Raw genomic sequence first — 22116 nt, 5'->3', positions numbered from 1 at the left:
CACTTTACATTGCCTGAGAAGGCATATTCGTATAGATAAGGTGGAGGGCTGATGACCTGCATGTAGTATGTGATCACACAATGTTTGCAGGGGTGAGCACTAGGGATGTAGCGAACGTCGGAAAAAAAGTTTGCGAACATATTCGCGAACTTGCGCAAAAACGCGAGCGGTTCGCGAACGGTTCGCAAACCCCATAGACTTCAATGGGAAGGCGAACTTTAACATCTAAAAAAAAAATTTCTGGCCAGAAAAATGATTTTAAAGTTGTTTAAAGGGTGCAACGACCTGGACAGTGGCATGCCAGAGGGGGATCAAGGGCAAAAATGTATCTGAAAAATCTGCCTGTGTGTGCTTGGAAGAGATAGTGTAGGGGGAGAGCTGTTAGTGATTTCAGGGACAGATGATAGTAAGTTTGCTGGCTAGTAATCTGCTTGATACTGCTCTGTATTGGAGGGACAGAAGTCTGCAGGGATTTGAGGGACATTTTAGCTTAGGTAGCTTTGCTGGCTAGTAATCTACTGTTCTCTTTAAACAACTGCCATACGTTGACCTTGTAGGCATTGTTTGCCCAGTTTTTTTGGACGCAGCCACTGAAGCACAGTTGCCAGAAAAAATATGCCATATAAATGCTGAAAATAGTCATTTTTCGCCATACGTTGACCTTGTAGACATTGTTTGCCCAGTTTTTTTGGCCGCAGCCACTGAAGCACAGAGGCCAGAAAAAATATGCCATATAAATGCTGAAAATAGTCATTTTTTGCCATACGTTGACTCAACGTATATGGCAAAAAATGACTATTTTCAGCATTTATATGGCATATTTTTTCTGGCCTCTGTGCTTCAGTGGCTGCGGCCAAAAAAACTGGGCAAACAATGCCTACAAGGTCAACGTCGTTGACCTTGTAGGCATTGTTTGCCCAGTTTTTTTGGCCGCAGCCACTGAAGCACAGAGGCCAGAAAAAATATGCCATATAAATGCTGAAAATAGTCATTTTTTTGGTCGCAGCCACTGAAGCACAGTTGCCAGAAAAATTATGCCATATAAATGCTGAAAATATGCATTTTTTTGGTTGCAGCCACTGAAGCACAGAGGCCAGAAAAATTATGCCATATAAATGCTGAAAATATAAATTTTTTTGGTTGCAGCCACTGAAGCACAGAGGCCAGAAAAATTATGCCATATAAATGCTGAAAATATGCATTTTTTTGGTTGCAGCCACTGAAGCACAGAGGCCAGAAAAATTATGCCATATAAATGCAGAAAATATGCATTTTTTTGGACGCAGCCACTGAAGCACAGTTGCCAGAAAAAATATGCCATATAAATGCTGAAAATAGTCATTTTTTGCCATACGTTGACCTTGTAGACATTGTTTGCCCAGTTTTTTTGGTTGCAGCCACTGAAGCACAGAGGCCAGAAAAAATTAAACCAGTAGGGTTTGCACCCTAGTTTGTAACGGTGGCGGAGGGAGGAGGAGGACGCTAAAGGACAGCTGTGTGTGGAGTCATGAGGCTTGAAGAGAAGGACAGCTGCATAGAAGTCAGAACAAGTCTTCCGGCGTGCAGTAACCCTCCGAGATCCACCCCTCATTCATTTTAATAAAGGTCAGGTAATCGACACTTTTGTGACCTAGGCGAGTTCTCTTCTCAGTTACAATCCCTCCTGCTGCACTGAAGGTCCTTTCTGAGAGCACACTTGAGGCTGGGCAAGACAAGAGGTTCATGGCAAATTGTGACAGCTCTGGCCACAGATCAAGCCTGCGCACCCAGTAGTCCAGGGGTTCATCGCTCCTCAGAGTGTCGATATCTGCAGTTAATGCCAGGTAGTCCGCTACCTGCCGGTCGAGGCGTTCTTTGAGGGTGGATCCAGAAGGGTTGTGGCGCTGCCTTGGACAGAAAAACATTTGCATGTCTGACGTTACAGACTGGCCAAAGGGCTTTGTCCTTGCAGGTGTGCTCGTGGCAGGATTACTGGCACCTCTGCCCCTGGAATGTTGATGAGTTCCTGAAGTGACATCACCCTTAAAAGCATTGTACAACATGTTTTGCAGGCTGGTTTGTAAATGCCGCATCTTTTCGGACTTGTGGTATGTTGGTAACATTTCTGACACTTTATGCTTGTACCGAGGGTCTAGTAGCGTTGCGACCCAGTACAGGTCCTTCTCCTTAAGCCTCTTGATACGGGGGTCCTTCAACAGGCATGACAGCATGAAAGACCCCATTCTCACAAGGTTGGATGCAGAGCTATCCATCTCCGCTTCCTCATTATCAAGGACTGCATCATCCACGGTCTCCTCCCCCCAGCCACGTACAAGACCAGGGGTCCCCAAAAGGTCACCACTAGCCCCCTGGGAAGCCTGCTCCTGTTGGTCCTCCTCCTCCTCCTCCACAAAGCCACCTTCCTCCTCTGACTCCACTTCTGGCACCTCTCCCTGCGTTGCAGCAGGTGCCTGGGTTCGTTCTGGTGATTCCGACCAGAAATCGTGCGCTTGCAGCTCCTCGTCACGCTGGTCTACAGCCTCATCTGTCACTCGTCGCACGGCACGCTCCAGGAATAAAGCGAAGGGTATTAGGTCGCTGATGGTGCCTTCGGTGCGACTGACCATATTTGTCACCTCTTCAAAAGGTCGCATGAGCCTGCAGGCATCGCGCATAAGCACCCAGTAACGGGGGAAAAAAATCCCCAGCTGTGCAGATCCAGTCCTACCACCCAGTTCAAAAAGGTACTCGTTGACGGCCCTTTGTTGTTGCAGCAGACGTTCCAACATAAGGAGCGTTGAATTCCAGCGAGTCTGGCTGTCAGAAATCAAACGCCTGACTGGCATGTTGTAGCGCTGCTGAATGTCAGCAAGGCGTGCCATGGCTGTGTAGGAACGTCTGAAATGGGCCGACACCCTTTCTGGACTGGGTGAGAACGTCCTGGAATCCTGGGTACTTGGAGACAAAACGTTGGACTATTAAATTTAACACATGTGCCATGCAGGGCACATGTGTTAAATTGCCTAGTCTCAACGCTGCCAACAGATTGCTTCCATTGTCACACACCACTTTTCCGATCTGCAGTTGGTGTGGGGTCAGCCACCGATCGGCCTGTGACTGCAGAGATGACAGGAGTACAGATCCGGTATGGTTTTTGCTTTCCAGGCACGTCATCCCCAAGACAGCGTGACAACGGCGTACCTGGCACGTCGAATAGCCTAGGGGGAGCTGGGGGTGCACAGGTGTGGAGGAGGAGAAGGAGGACCCAGCAGCAGAGTAAGAAGAAGAAGAAGACGACGAGGTAGAGAGCGATGGAGGAGTAGAGGTGGTGGCAGAACCGCGTGCAATCCGTGGCGGTGACACCAACTCCACTGTTGTTGTTGAGCTACCCATTCCCTGCTTCCCAGCCATTACCAAGTTCACCCAGTGGGCAGTGTAGGTGACATACCTGCCCTGACCATGCTTGGAGGACCATGCGTCAGTAGTCATATGGACCTTTGGCCCAACACTAAGTGACAGAGATGCAGTAACTTGGCTCTGCACATGTTGGTACAGGTGTGGTATTCCCTTTTTAGAAAAAAAATTGCGGCTGGGTACCTTCCACTGCGGTGTCCCAATTGCTACAAATTTGCGGAAGGCCTCAGAGTCCACCAGCTGGTATGGTAAAAGCTGGCGGGCTAAGAGTGCAGACAAGCCAGCTGTCAGACGCCGGGCAAGGGGGTGACAGTCAGACATTGGCTTCTTACGCTCAAACATGGCCTTCACAGAAACTTGGCTGGTGGCAGATGACTGGGAATGGGAACAGGTGGTCAAGGTGGAAGGCGGAGTGGAGGGTGGTTCAGACGGGTCAAGGAGAGCAGAGGTAGAGCAGTAAGATGCTGGACCAGAAGGAGTGTGGCTTTTAGTTTGCCTGTTGCCTTTGAGGTGTTGCTCCCAAAGTGCTTTGTGCTTGCCGCTCATGTGCCTTCGCATAGAAGTTGTACCTATGTGGCTGTTGGGCTTACCAAGGCTCAGTTTCTGACTGCACTCATTGCAAATTACAATGCTTTTGTCAGAGGCACACACATTAAAAAAATCCCACACTGCTGACTTTTTGGAAGTGTGCGATCTGGCGGTAACAGTAGAAGTTGGCGGCATTGGCGGCAATGGCGGGTGCGTTGGCCGGCTGAACACAGGTGCCGATACATGTTGTTGCCCTACTGATCCCTGCGGGCTGTCCTCCCTGCTTCTTCTAAGTCTTATTCTCCTACTGCCTCTCTGACTCTCCGTCTCTCCATCTGAACTACCCTCCTCTTGCTCTCTTCTACTAGGCACCCACAAAACATCAATCTCCTCATCATCATTCTCCTCAGATGCATCAATTTCTTCTGACACATCACAGAAGGAAGCAGCAGCGGGGACCTCCTCCTCATCACTCATTATGTCCATCTCTGTCGTGTTCTCTGCCAGAATTAAATCTGGTGTAAGGTCCTCATCTCCTTCATCTTCTTCTGGCAATAATGGTTGCGCATTACTCAGTTCAAGAAACTCATGGGAAAATAACTCCTCTGACCCCAGTGAAGAAGGGGCACCGGTGGTGGAGGAAGTGTTACGTGGGGTGGCCATAGCAGTGGAGGATGAGGAGGATGTTGTGGTAAAGTTAGAAACGGTAGAGGATGGGGTGTGCTGTATAAGCCAGTCAACTACCTCTTCAGCATTTTGGGAGTTCAGGGTCATTGGCTTTTTAAAACTGGGCAATTTGCTAGGGCCACAGGATTGCATAGCAGCACGGCCCCTAGCACGGCCTCTGCGTGGCGGCCTGCCTTTGCCTGGCATTATTTTTTAAAAAACAACAACAACAACAAAAACTCAGTTGGTTTTTCTGGAAACGATAATACACACAGCTAGATGGCGGGTTGAAGAAAACAGTGTGCAAATAATGCCTACAAGGTCAACGTATACACTACTACAGCGGTGGATACGGATTACGTAAAATATATTATGGCTGCTTGAAAAAAGTCACTCCGGTGTTTTTTCTGGAGACGGTAATATTATGGATATTTAGACAGAATGTGAACAAGGTCACACAGCTAGATGGCGGGTTGAAGAAAACACTGTGCAAATAATGCCTACAAGGTCAACGTATACACTACTACAGCGGTGGATACGGATTACGTAAAATATATTATGGCTGCTTGAAAAAAGTCACTCCGGTGTTTTTTCTGGAGACGGTAATATTATGGATATTTAGACAGAATGTGAACAAGGTCACACAGCTAGATGGCGGGTTGAAGAAAACACTGTGCAAATAATGCCTACAAGGTCAACGTATACACTACTACAGCGGTGGATACGGATTACGTAAAATATATTATGGCTGCTTGAAAAAAGTCACTCCGGTGTTTTTTCTGGAGACGGTAATATTATGGATATTTAGACAGAATGTGAACAAGGTCACACAGCTAGATGGCGGGTTGAAGAAAACAGTGTGCAAATAATGCCTACAAGGTCAACGTATACACTACTACAGCGGTGGATACGGATTACGTAAAATATATTATGGCTGCTTGAAAAAAGTCACTCCGGTGTTTTTTCTGGAGACGGTAATATTATGGATATTTAGACAGAATGTGAACAAGGTCACACAGCTAGATGGCGGGTTGAAGAAAACAGTGTGCAAATAATGCCTACAAGGTCAACGTATACACTACTACAGCGGTGGATACGGATTACGTAAAATATATTATGGCTGCTTGAAAAAAGTCACTCCGGTGTTTTTTCTGGAGACGGTAATATTATGGATATTTAGACAGAATGTGAACAAGGTCACACAGCTAGATGGCGGGTTGAAGAAAACACTGTGCAAATAATGCCTACAGGGCAAATAATGCCTAAAAGGTCAACTTATACACTACTACAGCGGTAGTAAAATAAAAAAAGTAAAATAAAAAAAAAATGAATATTAAAAAAAAAAAATTAAAGTTGGTGCTGCTGAACTACTAGGAGCAGCAGATTAGCACACCAGTCCCACTCCCCAACACTGCTAGACTAATAGCACTGGGCTCTTATAGTAGTAGTAGTAGTAGTAGTAAAACAACAAAAAAATAAATAAAAGCAGTCCTTACAAGGACTACTGTTATTGCAGCAGTCAGCAGATGAGATCAGAAGCAGGACAGCTGCCCACTGCAGCTACATACAGAGCACTGCAGTAGAAGGTAGATTACTAGCCAGCAAAGCTACCTAAGCTAAAATGTCCCTCAAACCCCTGCAGACTTCTGTCCCTCCAATAACAGAGCAGTATCAAAACGATTACTAGCCAGCAAACTTTCAACTGTCCCTGAAATCACTAACAGGCAGCAGCTCTCTCCCTACACTATCTCTTCAGCACACACAGGCAGAGTGAAAAAACGCTGCAGGGCTTCGGTTTTTATAGGGAAGGGGAGTGGTCCAGGGGAGAGCTTCCTGATTGGCTGCCATGTACCTGCTGGTCTGGGGTGAGAGGGCAAAAAAAAGCGCCAACAATGGCGAACCCAAAATGGCGAACGTCGCGCGACGTTCGCGAACTTCCGGCGAGCGCGAACACCCGATGTTCGCGCGAACAAGTTCGCCGGCGAACAGTTCGCGACATCTCTAGTGAGCACAGATTTCCATTTGTTAATAAACTCAGCAAAGGAAGACTTTAGAATGCATTACAGCATCACTGCACATTGCTGTCCCACCCCTGTAACCTTTGTGACATTCCAGCATTCCATTATGTATAAATATTACTACTTTAGTCAAACACAACACAGATATATCACTGCTAACAGATAAACTGGAAATTAAAATAGGAGCAAGCATTGATGAAAATCCTGGAATTGGTAGTAGATGTAAGGTTTAATTTGCAGTTTGTGTCAATTGGCGACAATTGTTTTTCATTTATTAAAGAAGAGGCTAGGCACAAAGCTTTTTTAGCATGGAGTCAAAACACCAGTTCTTTACACTTTAATTAATGAATTGTGCTGGCACCTTATATGTGAGCTCCCTGAATGAAACACAAAGTGGTTCACAAAGCCTCTTGTATGCACCGCCTGTGCACTTCATACAGGTGAGAGTTGGGTGAAACATGGGAGGCACCTCGCACACTACTATTGTGTCTATATTTAGAACTTGCAAGCTGGACACAAGGCCCTAACGTAATGTACTGTAAATCTGTTTATGACAGGGGTCTCTGCTCCTAGGGCATCCGGGGCTCACAGGGGCTGACTTCAAGGGCCCTCCTTCTGGCGTCCGATCTCCCCCCCCCCCGCCATCAGGAATCATAAGGTCTCATACTGCTAAGATAGCTATGCCAACAAATAGAATGGGACCACAATGAAAAGAACATTACCTACATGCTCATGAACATACCCTTGATTTACCCCAGGTATACCTCATACAAAATTCCACTCATGAGCCATACAAATCAGGCCTACTCTCCTACAGGTGCCATCCCGCCGGCAATTTACATTCTGCCTTAAAAGGTTAAAGTCAGTGTGCAAAAAAAAAAGTCACAATTCACATTTTTGGCACTTTCCACATTGCCTTCCTGCTTTAAAGAATTTGCTACAGACCTATGCGCTCAATTCCAGAGCATAGAGACCTGCGTCCATGAATTATACTTGACTCCTGTAAGGGAAATGGCACACAGGGCATTTTGTCGCCCATGATAAATCAAACGTTACATTGCTGCCATTGCCCACAATGTAAATTGTGAGGGTGAGTCATTTGCACTCGTGTGAAAATGGGCACCAAGCAACATTATCATGTAATTACTCAGTTTGAATAAGTTACTCACAGTGATTTACATTTCAGGCAATGGCAAAGCATTTCAGGTGTTTTGTTGTGATTCAACGTGTGCAACAAAACACGCCATTGTCCTTAATGTGGAAATAAGCACTAAAATATTGTATGCTAAACAGATTAACTGTAATGCAAAGAGAACCATATAGGATAATGCATGGCAGCTCCCAGTAGAGGAACTACCGTGTGATTAGGGGTGTGACTGCACCAGGGCTTCTAGGAATACTGCAATGCAGTCAGTGTAAATGTGTTTTGTGTTTTATGATGAAATGGGTGGGGGCCAGGTTCACATTTTTGCCTTTTTTGTTAGGTTACTGGTAGCCCCTAGAAGTTTATTTATACAGTATATAGTATAGTAACCTAATTAGCAACTAATTCACAATTTGAGTTGGAATCAACGTGAAGTCCTGGGTATGGCTCACTTGAGCAAACTGAAAGTTGTAAAATTCCCTTGGAAAGCCGCATCTGGCCTATGGCCTCCAGTTGATTAGCCCTGATTGAATGTGAAAGTTCATGGTCCTACATATACACATAGAGGTATATTTATCAAAAAGTGAAGTTAGAGATCGCCACATGAAATTCCACAACTCTCCATTAATTTCTATGGGATTTTGAAAGGCGTATTTATCAAAGGATGAACTTTCACTTTCACCCATTGATAAATACTCTTTTAAAAATCCCATAGAAATGAATGGAGAGTAGTCACTCTAGGGGACTGTGGGGATCAATCTCTAACTTCACTTTTTGATAAACATGCCCCTTAGTATTCTAGCAAGTGGAATGTAGCATTGTTTGGCATTGATCCTCTTTGGTCCATTTCAGAATTTAGAGAGCTGCATATTATATATATTGTCTGATGCTGCATGTCTACTCTTCCCTTGTACAGCAGTTTGTCTGTGTGAGTGTATTCCTCTCTAGTTTCAATATCCCCTTTGAAGTTCTCTAAAAGCCAGCTGAATTTACACAGGCAACATACACAACAGACACTTAAAGAATACCTTGACTTGCTTTTATTATCCAAAACATGCTGTAGCACATCTAAAGTCTACTTGCATTGAAGCTCAGACTGGTGTGGGGGATTTTCTATACAGTGTAAAGACACCACAGCTTCCTACTACTGGGAAAACATTTGCAAAGAGATATGTAGATACCATAGAATTGTTCTCCCATTCTCTCATTCATTTACAATTCCTTTAGCAGAGCAATATTTGCCCTAAGGGCCATGTCACAGTATATCTACCAGTGTCGGACTGGCCCACTGGGATACCAGGAAAACGCCAGGTCCCTCTTGATTCTTACCATTTAGCATATTTCATGGTCATTCCCTATTTTTTTATGGGAAAAAATGCTTAATAATGGAAGAATATAGTTAGTAGATAAAAAAGACTTGGAGAATAAAGAGTTTGCATGAGGAGAGGAGGAATAAAAGCTTGGAAAGTGGGCCCACGGTCTAAAGGTTTTCTGGTGGCCCCATGGTCTAAGGTTTTCTGGTGGGCCCCTGACATCCCAGTCCGACACTGGAATCTACTCCAAGGAAAAAAAAGCCAATCCAATTCTTTCTTCCCCAACATCACTCTGAAATGACAGGCATGGACGGGTTGGATTTTGGTACCAAAGTATGCATTTTTTAAGGTAACAAGTCATGCCTGTCATAGTGTACAGTGATGTCAGGGCATGCTTTTTTCCTGATGTGGATACATTGGCAGAGAAAACATCTGGTGTGACAATTCCCTAAAGTTTCTTTTAGTATTTACATAAGCAGAATGAAACTTGCATGGACACTAAATACTCAATAGTAATATCAGACCTGGAAAATGAAATGTTGTGTGTGAAACCTAGACAGAATATGGGGGGGGGGCACGTTTTACACAACACATTCTGTGACCATACCACATAGTAGCCCTTTTTTGCAACATTCCCTTTGCCTTAAACTGGCCATAGATGCAAAGATACCGTCATACAAAACAAAGGTTCATATGATTTTTGGACTGTGGATTGTCCCGACAAATTGCATACCATGGCACTTGGTCGTACAGTCGATTGGACAGATTAAAAGATTGATATTGCCCACCGATAATATAAAGTTGTGCAATGCTAAAAAAAAACTCCTAGTGAGTATCTCACCAATTAGCCATAATTTTGTAGTGAAAATCACTGCATGGACTCGGGAATACTTGCAAAAACCATTGTCAGTGCACACAGTGCGATGCTGTATTCACAAATGCAAGCTAAATCTTTAGCATTCAGAGACTATATATAAACACCGCTGCCTTCTCTGGGCCCATTCTCATTTAAGATGGACTAAGTCGAAGTGGAAAACTTTCCTGTGTTCTGACCAATCAAAATTTACAATTATTTTTAGACACTGCATCCACTAGGCTAGTGATCCCCCAAGCTTGTGAGCAACATGTTGCTCCCCAACCCCTTGGATGTTGCTCTCAGGCTAATGAGAAGAGGGACCACCCAGCTTGTTATCAAGCAACAGTTGAAAAAAAGCCAGCATCTGTGATTGTATGGGGGTGCATGTGGCATGGGTAGCTTGCACATCTTGAAAGGCACAATTAAAGCTGGCCATAGACGAAAAGATAACTTTTGTTTCGTATGATTTTCGGACCGTGTCTGGATCCCAAAATCTTTGATACTATGGCGATCGGTCGTTTAGTCGATTAGTCAGGTTAGAAGATTTCTGTCGGCTAACGAAAATTTTTTATGTATTGCATGTATTGCCTATCTGACAATATCAGTGGGTGACTGTCACTACTATTTGTTGGACATAACTTTTGTATGATTGCTGCCTGTCAATTAATGGCCAGAACATTGTCTTATTTGTTATTTTTTCTATTTATTTTAATCTGAATGTTTAGTTGTAGGTTGGCAGATTGCAACGAACGATTGCTCGTTATACATGACAATAAATTCTGCACATATATTGCCGGCTTAATGCTGAACAATATACAACTTATACTGATAGGTTTTGGGGCATCATATGCTGCCATCCAGACAACAAGCAAAGACCTTGCTTATTACAGCAAGACAAAGCCAGATCACATTGTTAGCAACTGATTGGAGAGTTGAGCAACCAGCAAGAAAGCGAGTGACTGTAGGCAGCAGTGAGGGCGTGATTGTATGTGAGCACCATGCCTTAGGTACCAATACAGCAACATGTTGCTCACCAACCCCTTGGTCACTTGCTGCAGCTATAATCTCTAGTCTTTTTTTGTGTCTGAAGATTTGAGGCATATTCTCCATGTTTAATATCTTCTCTAGAAACTGAACTGTCTGGGATGGTGTCAGTTTCCTCTTCTTCAAATCGATGCACCACCCATGTTGTGAAATTATGTGTAAGAACATCTCTCTGTCAACTAGTGCTTCCGTGTATGATGCATTTTATCAGATATCTAGATATGGTATGGTCATATGCCCCTTTGAGATGAGCTATCAGTGGTGCCAGTACTTATTTAAAATGTCTTGGATCTGTCCAGAGCCCAAATGGATGGTCAATGAAATAGTAGTGACTACAAAGCAGAGATATGTACATAACGGGCAAGGGCAAGGGCAGACTAGCATATTGAAGGCTTCTCTCCATCTGATATATAATATTAATGAGGCAAAGAGAAGTGGATGTGCTGAAATCAGTGGCTTCCTGTATCTACATTAAAATTACAATTACCTGGGCCAGATATAACATTTAAAGACACGGAAAGTTAAACTAAAGAAGTAGGCTAGAAATGTTGTACATTATGTTTTGTGCTTCTTTACCAGCCCATGGCAACCACAGCCCTTTAGCAGTAAAGACCTGTGTCTCCAAAGATGCCCCAGTAGCTCCCCATCTTCTTTTCTACTGATTCACTGCACATGCTCTGTGCTGCTGTCACTTACTGAGCTTAGGGACCCACTCACAATATACAGTACACATAGAATAGAAATGTCACAATATAAGGCTGATTTGTAATTAATACAGATAATTACTACATGGACACAGAAACCAGTGCAACTAGCATCAGAATTTAATAATCAGCCCTGTAGCATCTGCTTATGATACAGGCCAACCTCATTTTCTGCTTGATAATTAGCGACGACCCCTAAGCTTAGCTTCTCAACAGCTGCTCAGAGCCCACTAAGCATGTGAGTGTCACAGACACTTTCCAAGATGGTGACCCCCTGTGACAAGTTTGAAGTCCTGGATCATTGCTGCTATTGACAAGCTGAAACTTTAGGCTGGTGCAAGTTCATTATATAAAACAAGGCATTTTTAGCCCTATTCATTTTTAGGGTTTAGTTCTCCTTTTAATACATCAAAGATGTTTGCGATTGACAGTCAATATCTGATTTTCAGAGCCTAAAGATGAAGTTTCAGTTGCCTAATACAGATGATTAGACTGATATATTAGACTCACAATTCTAATACCTGGTTGGGGCTAGAGATAAGTTACTCAAATTCAAATTCCTACACAGAACCTACCTCACCCCTTACCGCCTACATAGGATTTCAGAAGAACACTCTGATGAGTGCCCAAGGTGTCACCATTCATCAACCAACTACATACACATGATGTGGCTCTGCTCGAAAATAAGCAAATTCTGGTTATCCATATCTGAATATCTCACAAATGTCATAGGGATCCATATACAACCTGATCCTCAGGTAATGCTACTAAACCAGGTCTACATGGTAGCTTACACCCGAGCAGCTAAGACCGTGATTGCTATAGTACTAATGGTAGCCAAGAAATGTATTGTTATGCAGTGGAAAGCTAACAAGCCCCCTACATTATCACTATGGAAGAACCAGGTTAACCAGGCGATCCCGCTATACAAACTCATCTATGCAAGAAGGGGATTCCCGGATAAACATGGTAAAGCGTGGAATCCTTGGCAAAATGTCTCACTAAAACATCTGTACCTAGTAAGTGTCAACCTACCACTAGTCTCCCCTGAATGCCTATGGGCATAAGAGTATAACACCAGACATGAGCCCCCTATTTGTTCCCTGTTATTTTCATGTTCTCCCCTTTCCCAATAATATAAAACAGTTAAAGACTCGAGTACAGACCGTACAGTACTTATACTTAATTACCAATACTACCTTACAGCAGAGCACTGCTATCGGTCTTTTGTCAAACACACATAGACAACACACCACACAGGTTTGATTGAATCCCACGGGACTTTATTAATCTGTTATGTCACTTTATATCAAACTATTGTACATTGCAATGCAAATGTCAACTCATGGGAATGTTATGTTTATACATATATCTTTTAAATAAAAATGGAATTGTTAAAATAAAAAAAATACAATTTCCGCCTGTTTGCAGCTACACAGAGCAAAGCGGAGGCTTTCAGGTTTTTCAGGCCGCTCTCTTCTCCGATCGGCTCTGTGTAGCAGATAGGTGGAAACTGTAATTTTAAATGCAGATGCAGGAAGCCACTTATTTCAGCACATCCGCTAGTATTGAGAAACTTTCAATACACTAGTCTGCCCTTGCCCTTATAACAGTAATGTGTCATTTGCTTCCTCTGTTTATACAAATAAGGATGAATTTGGCTGTTACTATTGTGATATATGAATAAGGCAATCACTAGCACAGATTGCACATACATACTGGAACCATCTTCCTAATGTCATCACTCTTATCGCCACGATTGAGCAACCGCATATCAGTGGCGCTGTTAACTGCTAATAGGCTTTCTAGGAAAACTCAACTTCAGTTCTGTAAATATACTGCACATTTATGTTCGCTAAACTCATAAATGGCCACAGAATATCATATCTCCCAACATTTGAAAAACGGGACAAAAACCTGTGCCGCATGCAGCCCGGCAATTTTGGTCAAGCCCATGTTATGGTCACACCTCCTAATTACCATGGCCATTTTATAAAATTTTGGCAGGTTATAAAAGTTTGAGAGTTTTAGTGCTATGTTTTATGTGTTATAACAGTTTTGCTAATGAAAGTGAATTGCCCTTTACGCTTCTAGTCTTTCCCTAGATAATTACTTATCTTAAATAATTACAATTGTTTTGTTGCTTATCTTAAATTGTTACAAAATATCCAAGTGCAGCCGCTGACTGTTCTGGACTCTGCCAAAAAGGCTCTAACTTTGTATCTTTTTATCGAGTCAAAGAGGAGATCAAAGAGAAAGTCAGGACATTTCAGTAAGAAACCCGGGACTGCGGCCTTAGCTGTCAAAATCCCACAGAAAACAGGATAGTTGGGAGGTATGGAGTATGCATCTAAAATGCCAAATACAAAGCACTTGACCTACTTAAACTCAGCTATACTAATGTAATTTACCAGTTTGTCAGTTGCTCCAACTTTGCATGAAATGCTCTTCCAGTGCAAAGAAGGCCAGTACCCTATACCAGCACTTGACCAGAGTGAGAGAAAGGGGTTCATTTTTGTGTGTTTTATTGGGGACTGATGTTTCACCAGACTGATAGCATGCAACTAAATGTCATATAAGAGCATGTCCATGTCACATTCTTGTACAACACAATACATCTATATATTTTTTTTTTGCTTGCACTGTATTGTTTAACACAAAGCCCCTGCTCTTGCAGGTACAAGTTGTGTCCATTTGAGTGCAGTTTATAAATCAACACAAATCTTTGCACCTTTGGTATGTAGTGCAGTATTTTGTACTTGATTGTGGATGACACAATCATGCTGAAAATCTATGTATTGTAGGTAAAAACATAGTTAATAGGAGTGGTTTACTAAATGAGGCCTATTAGGGACAGCAGTATCTGAACATCCCTGTGAAATAAGTTATTGGGTAATTCTTAAACCGTTAGAGAAGTGATCCTCAACTGTGACTCGTGAACAACATATTGCTCACCCTTGGATGTTGCATAAAATCCAGGTGTACTGCCAAGCAAAGCCTCCTGTAGGCTGACAGTCCACACTAAATGGCAAATAGCAGCACTTATTTTGTACCACCCAGGAACATTTTTTATGCTTGTGTTGCTCCCCAACGCTTTTTAAATCTGAATGTGGCTCACTGGCAAAAAAGGTTGGAGACCCCAGCTTTAGAGCCAGGGCCAGAATTAGGGGTAGGCAGAGTAGGCATCTGCCTAGGGCGCAGTCACAGCGGGGCCCATTTCTCTGGGGGGAAAAATGTCTTCTTTTTATTTTTAAGCACTAGTGGTTTATTTAATATAAGCCAGCCACCTGCCCCAACTCCCTCTGGCGCACAATGTAATCATTAACTTTGCTTCCGTGTGTCCAGTTCGTGCCCCCACTCCTGTAGTATACCTTATTAAATGCTATCTTGTCGGAGCATGCGCTGTTGGTGTGTCACGCTCCATTCAGCCATCTGACAGCAGTGGGATAAGAGGCAAGAATTGGTGCACTGGTGTGGCTTGTGTCAAAAACACTTTTCTTTTTGATTTAAAGCTGGCTGTTGGCTGCCAGCATGGGAAGACAGGTATTGCAACACGGGTACAATTCACAATGGAGGTAGTAGGAGGGGAAATGAGTAGTACTTTTTTTTTCAGCACATCTGATCTGAGGCTGAATTTAAAGATATGCAAACTACACCAAGATTAGACACACTGACAGTCAGACAGTGTGTGACATGACATTGTGTTATAACAGTTATCTGAGAGGGTAATGTGTGCCTGCTCTGACTGGGGGGCTGCTGTACTGGGAATGTTTGGTGATGTTAGGTGTGCTGTGACTGGGGGGGCCTGCTGCTTTATTGTACTTTTATAAATGCGTTAAAATATTTTTTTAAATTAAAGGTGGTAAGGTGCAAATTTATAGTGTGGGACTACTGCAGGGGGCACCATTCGAGGCACTTGCCTAGGGTGCCAAAATACCTTGGCCCAGCCCTCTTTAGAGCAATGGTCTTATCCTCAGACAGGAACAACATTCATGCTGATGGTGTTGCTGCATTCGGATACTTTGTAGTGCAGGGGCCTGGGGAAGTCATCTACCTGGATTTAGTAAAGACGAGGCCCAAACAATAAAACACCACAAGGGCCATATGCTATATAGGCCCACCACTAATCTTACTGAATGTGTCACTCCTCTAAATCATTTAAGTTTTCCCAAGTCAAATATAAACCTAGACTCAGACCCAGGCTGCTCCTCAGAGCTCTAAGAAACCACTAACAATCCAGGCAATAAAAATTGGAGCACAGGGCAGAAATTATTCCAGGGGGCATTGGCCTGGATGATGAGCCTGCTTTGCTGATGAGAATGGTGACTGAGTATAGTTGCTCCCTAAGGGTGATATGAGTGGAAATTGTCCCATGGTAAATGCAGCACACCTGTGTAATAGGCCATTTTGCATGACTACACCAGTGTGCCACATGTAAAATATTTTACATGTGGAGATCTGCCAAAACAGGTTATCACAGATGGGGATGTAGGTATTAGCACTGGTCTAGTCACACGCCAGTTAAGTATTCCTGGAACAACTGAAGAGCCAATACCTTGAATGCAATCAAGGTATTGGCTCTTCAGTTTTTTCAGGATTACCATCTGCCAACCATTCATTAGACTTCATAATCAGGGGTTATCATTTGTATCAATGTACTCGGAAAAAAAATCAATCTAGCCCCTAATTGTGTATTAACTAAACTTGTTTTACTGGACCCTACCTATGCTTCAGAACACAAAAATGTCCCAGTAATGTAATGTAATACCCATAAAATGACAAAGAATACACAGCACAAAATAGATAGCCATGCAAAAACCTGAGAGGCTCGCTAGCTCTTTTCTTTTTATTTACCTTTTGTAATTGTTAAATGGAAATATCAATCGACTAATTATATTCTTCCTGAGACATTTTTCCTAGCTTCTATATAATAGGAAAAGGCTAGAGGTGGCAAAGTGTAAGGCACCCACCAGTTAATTTATTTACTCAAATTTTTTCCTCTGCCGGTGCTCCTTTTAAAAAAAAAAAAATGATCCAGCACATTGGTCTCAGGAACCGCTGAGCTGCACTCTAACTTCAAATTCCCAGGAATGGCTTACTCCAGAAGTACAAATTTGCCTAGTGTTGATAAATGTGTCTTTGTTGCCAAAATGATTATTGTCATAAGACATGTAGGGCAACAGGATTATTAGAATAATCTAGGTGTGCAATCAAATCACAGAGCATCTGAAATAGTAATTTTCTATCTATTACTATATACCTCAAGTCTTGTGAGTATAGGTCAGAGACAGAAATCTGGCTCTTACAGTTACCAGGAATGGTTATTTGCCTCCCATGGTAATTTGCGGGGCAATGCCACCTGAGGCAAGGTTCTCAACTTTCTTCATGGTAGGCGCACCCCTAGAACAGGTATGGAATCTGTTATCCGAAAAACCCGTTATCTAGAAAGCTCCAAATTACGACAAAGGCCATCTCCCATAAGCTCCATTTTATCCAAATAATTACAATTTTTCTCTGTAATAATAAAATAATAACTTGTACTTGATCCAAACTGAGATACAATTAATTATTGGAGGCAAAATCAGCCTATTGGGTTTATTTAATGTTTACATGATTTTTTAGTAGACTTAAGGTATGAAGATCCAAATTATGGAAAGATCATTATCCGGAAAACCCCAGGTTCCAAGCATTCTGGATAACAGATCCCATATCTTTATTAGACCAGACGCAGAGAAACACTGGCTGAGAATCCGCTTCTCCGCTACCGCCCTTCTGCCTGACGTGCCTGCATACCTCCCAACATTTTGGAAATAGAAAGAGGGACAAAAAGATTTGCCAAAATGAGTGTGGTAACATTTTTGACGCGCCCAATTTTGTGTCCACACCCCCTAATTACCATATTAATTTTATAAAATTTGGCAGGTTATGAAAGTTTGAACACATTTCTGGGGTTTTTATGTGTTGTTACAGTTTTGCTAATGAAGGTGAATTGCCCTTTCCGATGCAAGTTGCAGTTTCCCCAAGAGCTCTGCTTATCTTAAACTGTTACAATTGTTTCTTTATTGCTTATTTTAAATTATTACAAAAGTATCTAAGTGCACCGGCCACATATTCTGGGTTCTCAAAAGCCAATTACGGTTAAGAAACTTTGGATCTTTTTCTTGCTGTTCAGTGCAGGAGATCAAAGAGAAGTCGGGACATTTCAGTAACAATCCGGGACTGTGGGTTGAGCTGTCAAAATCTGGAAATGTCCAGCGAAAAACGGAACAGTTGGAAGGTATGTACCTGGGAACATTACCCCCGGTCAGGTGCAAGCAAATGCGGCAGATTATGTCGTCAATTGCAGGCACATTGGGCAGAAAGGCAGCAGTGGATTCGTAGACTGCGTTTTTTCACAGGTTGAGATCCGACTTGTCTGGCCCTAGCCTTTGTGGTGCTTTGACATCAAAGCCTTTGTTCTGTTTGTTTGCAAGAAACTCTGGCCTCATCTTTCTTTATTTTTATACAGCAGCAAGAGAGATGTAGTACAACCTCACCATCACTTTACTTTTCCACTTAGCAAAGGCCCATCCTGTGTGGAAGAATCCAATGTAATCCTTGTTCTTAACCTTGACTAACTGGACAAGAATTGTTTTAGCCAAGACAGGATTACATAACAATAAATTAATGTTTTTTTTCATTCTCAAATTTATCACAATACAGACAGCTGACGCTGCAGCTTTTGAGGGACTCATGAGTATACAGAACCCTATTGGTAGTGGCTATTGCGTGTGGAATTTCATATTATCTGCTATGTAAACTGAGCTTTTTCTCCTTTGAATTGTTACCCCTACAGCTACACAGCAGCTTATTTATATAAACTATTGTAGTGTTTCTGAAGCAAACACACCAGTTTTTCCAGTTCAAGAAAACTCTACATATGTTACATTAATTACTTCAAAATGCTTTAATTTTTTTTAGTGTTACGGTTTTTTTAAACAACCATAATTTTTTGAGGCAAGTTACATAATTTAACACAGACTTATTCGGGATATTGGTGCATTATTTAAAATTATTAAAATGATTCTCGTTTATTGAACGATGTACGCACGGATTTACAGACTTAATCATAACAAATCCATAACCTACTGGATCCATACTGGGCCATACACACGCGATTTTGCATATTGAGATGGGCGATATCTGGCTGATCCAATCGTGGGCCCTAGAGCCCAACAATCGGATCATAATACTGCCAATACAGGCAGTCGGATTGCGGGACCGCATATAGGAACAGATGCGGCCGCGAACCGACTGGATTTTTAACCCTGCCCGATCAACATCTGGCTGACTTTCGGCCAGATATTGATTGGCGAAGCCCGTCGGAGGGCCCCACACACGGGCCAATAAGCTGCCGACTCTGTCTGTCGGCAGCTTTTTTCGGCCGTGTATGGCCACCTTTATGTTAGTTTCGTAATATATTCGGTGAGTGTACGGGGGGGGGAGACGAGCCGACCGATATCGGCAGAAGGCTTATATTGGTCGGCTCATTGATTGACTCAGGTGGAAAATTTTGATTGGGTTTTTTGAAAACACCAGAACATCGGCCATTGTTAGTGCTGAATCGTCAGATACAGGTAGAATTCTATTGTTTCTACTTGTGTATCTGACAATTCAGCTCTACACGTGTTTATTGAAACAAACTATCATTCCTGGAAAGACTTTTCCAGGAAAGATTGTAATTATAATGTCTATGGCCACTTTAAGACAGGCTTAATCTCATCAGAAGCTTGTTAACCTGTGTGCTTTTGCCCTGTGGGGGAGGCAGAGTCCCCTGAAGTAATCCACACAAATATGAGCAGAATATAGTACAAACCCAAACAGCCTAGAGATATTTGGCCAATCTCCATCCCTACACCTCCACCCACTGCCATTGTCCGCCTATAACCCCCTGCCCTCTCACTTGCTGCCATCTGCCAATTATCTGCCAGTTTACCCTTGTTTGCAACAACTTTCCTGCTCCCATCCCCAGTGCTACAGGCAGAGAGCATAGTGTGTGTGGATGTGGAGTGTAGCAGGCGTGGATGTAAAACGTGCCTTAGTCACCTATTTTACCATTGTTCCATGCCTATACAAACCACACAGAGATAGTGCCATTCTTGAAATTAATACACATAATCACGTATGTACTTGACCAATAGTCTATCCATGTTACTCACGAATGCATGTCTGCGACAGTCACTCCCTGGTCAGTTGTTGCAGGACTCAGCTCTTATATCACAATCACAGTTCAGGACTCCACAACTTGTAGTCACTCCTTACAGCCCTAAATTATGTATTCTGCTTCTTATTTTCATTCATATTTGTCTCATTAAAATGTGTATCATCTCCCAGCATCTGGAAGCCTCCGCTCAGCACTGTAAGAGACAGCTTCCTGCCACTAATATAGGTGAATAATATGCGTAAAGCACTTCCTGGGTAAACAAAACAAAAACAATTCTATTAACCCTAGCAATGCTGTGGCTAGTATGTTATATGAACTCTATATAACAAATTGTAAATGTATTTCTTGCAGTACAGCCATTGGTATTTAAATGATCCTATGAACAGATTCTACAGTAAGTGCCGGGGTGGGTTATTTATCGCTAAAAAACCTGTAAAGACAAAAAGTTAAAATAAATGAAGGCAGGTAAATTCACTGGACGTTTTGTTTTAAATTCCAAACCTGTTTGACAGGTTTCCTAGTAATTCAAAGGACGACATATCCCCCCCCCCCATTTGAGAAGAACCACAGAAAAAAACAGTGTTTTTAAAGTGAAACCTTTTCATTGCTGTAGAGCAAAGAAGGAGATAGAAAGCAACGGCATCAAATACATACAATGGGCTCGTTATTTATTTGCTCTCTGCATTTGTCTAATAGAAACATAAAGAAACAATAGGAACCCTTTCTTTAAAGGGGTTGTTCTCTTATAAACTAACATTATACGTTACAGATTTCCTAATTACAGCAACTTTTCCTCTTTTCCTCTTCTGCATCTTTTCCGCTGTCAGATAGGGTCACTGACCCTATCTTACTTATCCTCCTGTCTCTCATTTAAACCAATGCCTGGATACTAGGGTAAACTGGACCCTAGTAACCAAATAACTGCTGAAATTTCACACCAGAGAGCTGATGAACAAAAAGCTAAATCGTGTCTTTAAAAAAAAACACAAAAATTGAATCTTAGAATTTGAATGCCTTCATCTTATTAAAGGGATTGTTCACCAATAGAATAACTTTTAGTATTTAGTATTATTGAGAGTGATATTCTGAGACAATTTGCAAATGGTTTTCATTATTTATCATTTGTGTTTTTTCAGTTATTCAGCTCTCCAGTTTGCAATTTCAGCAACCTTGTTGCTAGGGTCTAAATTACCCTAGCAACTATGAATTGATTTGAATAAGAGACTGTAATTTGAATACGAGAGGGTCTGGATATGAAGATACATACATATGTAGCATTTCAGAACATTTGTTTTTTAGAATACAGTGACCCCCATTTGAAAGCTGGAGTCAGAAGAAGAAGTTTGTCAGTCAGAAGTTTGGTGAATTGCCCTTTAAGCTGTGAGTCTAACTTTTCCCAAGGCACCTCCTTGTCTAAATTGTTACAATTACGTATTTGCTTATCTCAAAATTGTTACAAAAGTATCTCAGCTGCATCTGGTGGCGGTTCTGGCGGTGGCGGTTCTTGGCCAAAAGCCAATTAAGTTAGAAACTTTGTATCTTTTTCTGTCTGTTCAGTGCAGAGAAAATCAGGACTTTTCAGTACAAACGAGGGACTGCGGGTTGAGCTGTCAAAAGCAGGACTGTCCCACTGAAAACAGGACAGTTGGGAGGTATGATAATGTGATGTCTTTTAATGTCTAGTGCAAAAAACAAATATACACAGGGACAACAAAAACCATGAATTTCAGAAAAGCTAATTTTAGTGCCTTGAGGGCTGCCCTTCAGAGCATAGATTGGGGCATTATGTTTTCATCTAAAAACACAGAACAGAAATGGTTGTCATTTAAAATTATATTAAATCGTTACTGTTAACTTAAGGAGTAAATGAGGAGAGCATTGGGGCTGAGGCGAATACTTACCCCAAAAAGTTTTTTAAGTATATTAATAGTAAAAAGATGTGGGTTGAGAGTGTTGCTCCTTTAAATAATGATACCAGTATGGTTGTAACAGATACAGACAAGGCAAATGTGCTAAATCAGTGTATACAATATAATGTTATAGTACCATAATATTATAGACCTATTCTGTAGGATGTTTAAACAGGTCCTTATGTAACTGTTCTTTATTATGTAAATTGTATTGTAAATATGTTATTGATGTAAGTTATGTCATTTATATGACTGTAATGTCTTTTGAAAAATTCCAATAAAAATTATTGAAAACTAAATCAGTGTATACAATAGAGGAGTCTGAGTTCCTAGGCTC

General features: G+C 42.1%; 1 protein-coding gene across 1 annotated transcript in view; it reads right to left on the bottom strand.

The window, feature by feature from the left end:
• The window catches only part of ggt1.L (gamma-glutamyltransferase 1 L homeolog), a 53056-nt gene extending 32994 nt beyond the window's left edge, over nucleotides 1–20062 (bottom strand). Inside the window, exon 1 of the mRNA XM_018250557.2 lies at nucleotides 19865–20062. Coding sequence (XP_018106046.1) covers nucleotides 19865–19872 — 8 coding nt within the window. The 5' untranslated portion in view covers nucleotides 19873–20062. The remainder of the gene's footprint in view (nucleotides 1–19864) is intronic.
• Between the last annotated feature and the right edge of the window lie 2054 nt (nucleotides 20063–22116).

Source organism: Xenopus laevis, chromosome 1L, assembly GCF_017654675.1.
Source record: "Xenopus laevis strain J_2021 chromosome 1L, Xenopus_laevis_v10.1, whole genome shotgun sequence".
Classification (NCBI taxonomy): domain Eukaryota; kingdom Metazoa; phylum Chordata; class Amphibia; order Anura; family Pipidae; genus Xenopus; species Xenopus laevis.
The sequence above is the reverse complement of the archived record's forward strand: the minus strand, read 5'-3'. Positions and strand labels throughout refer to the sequence as shown.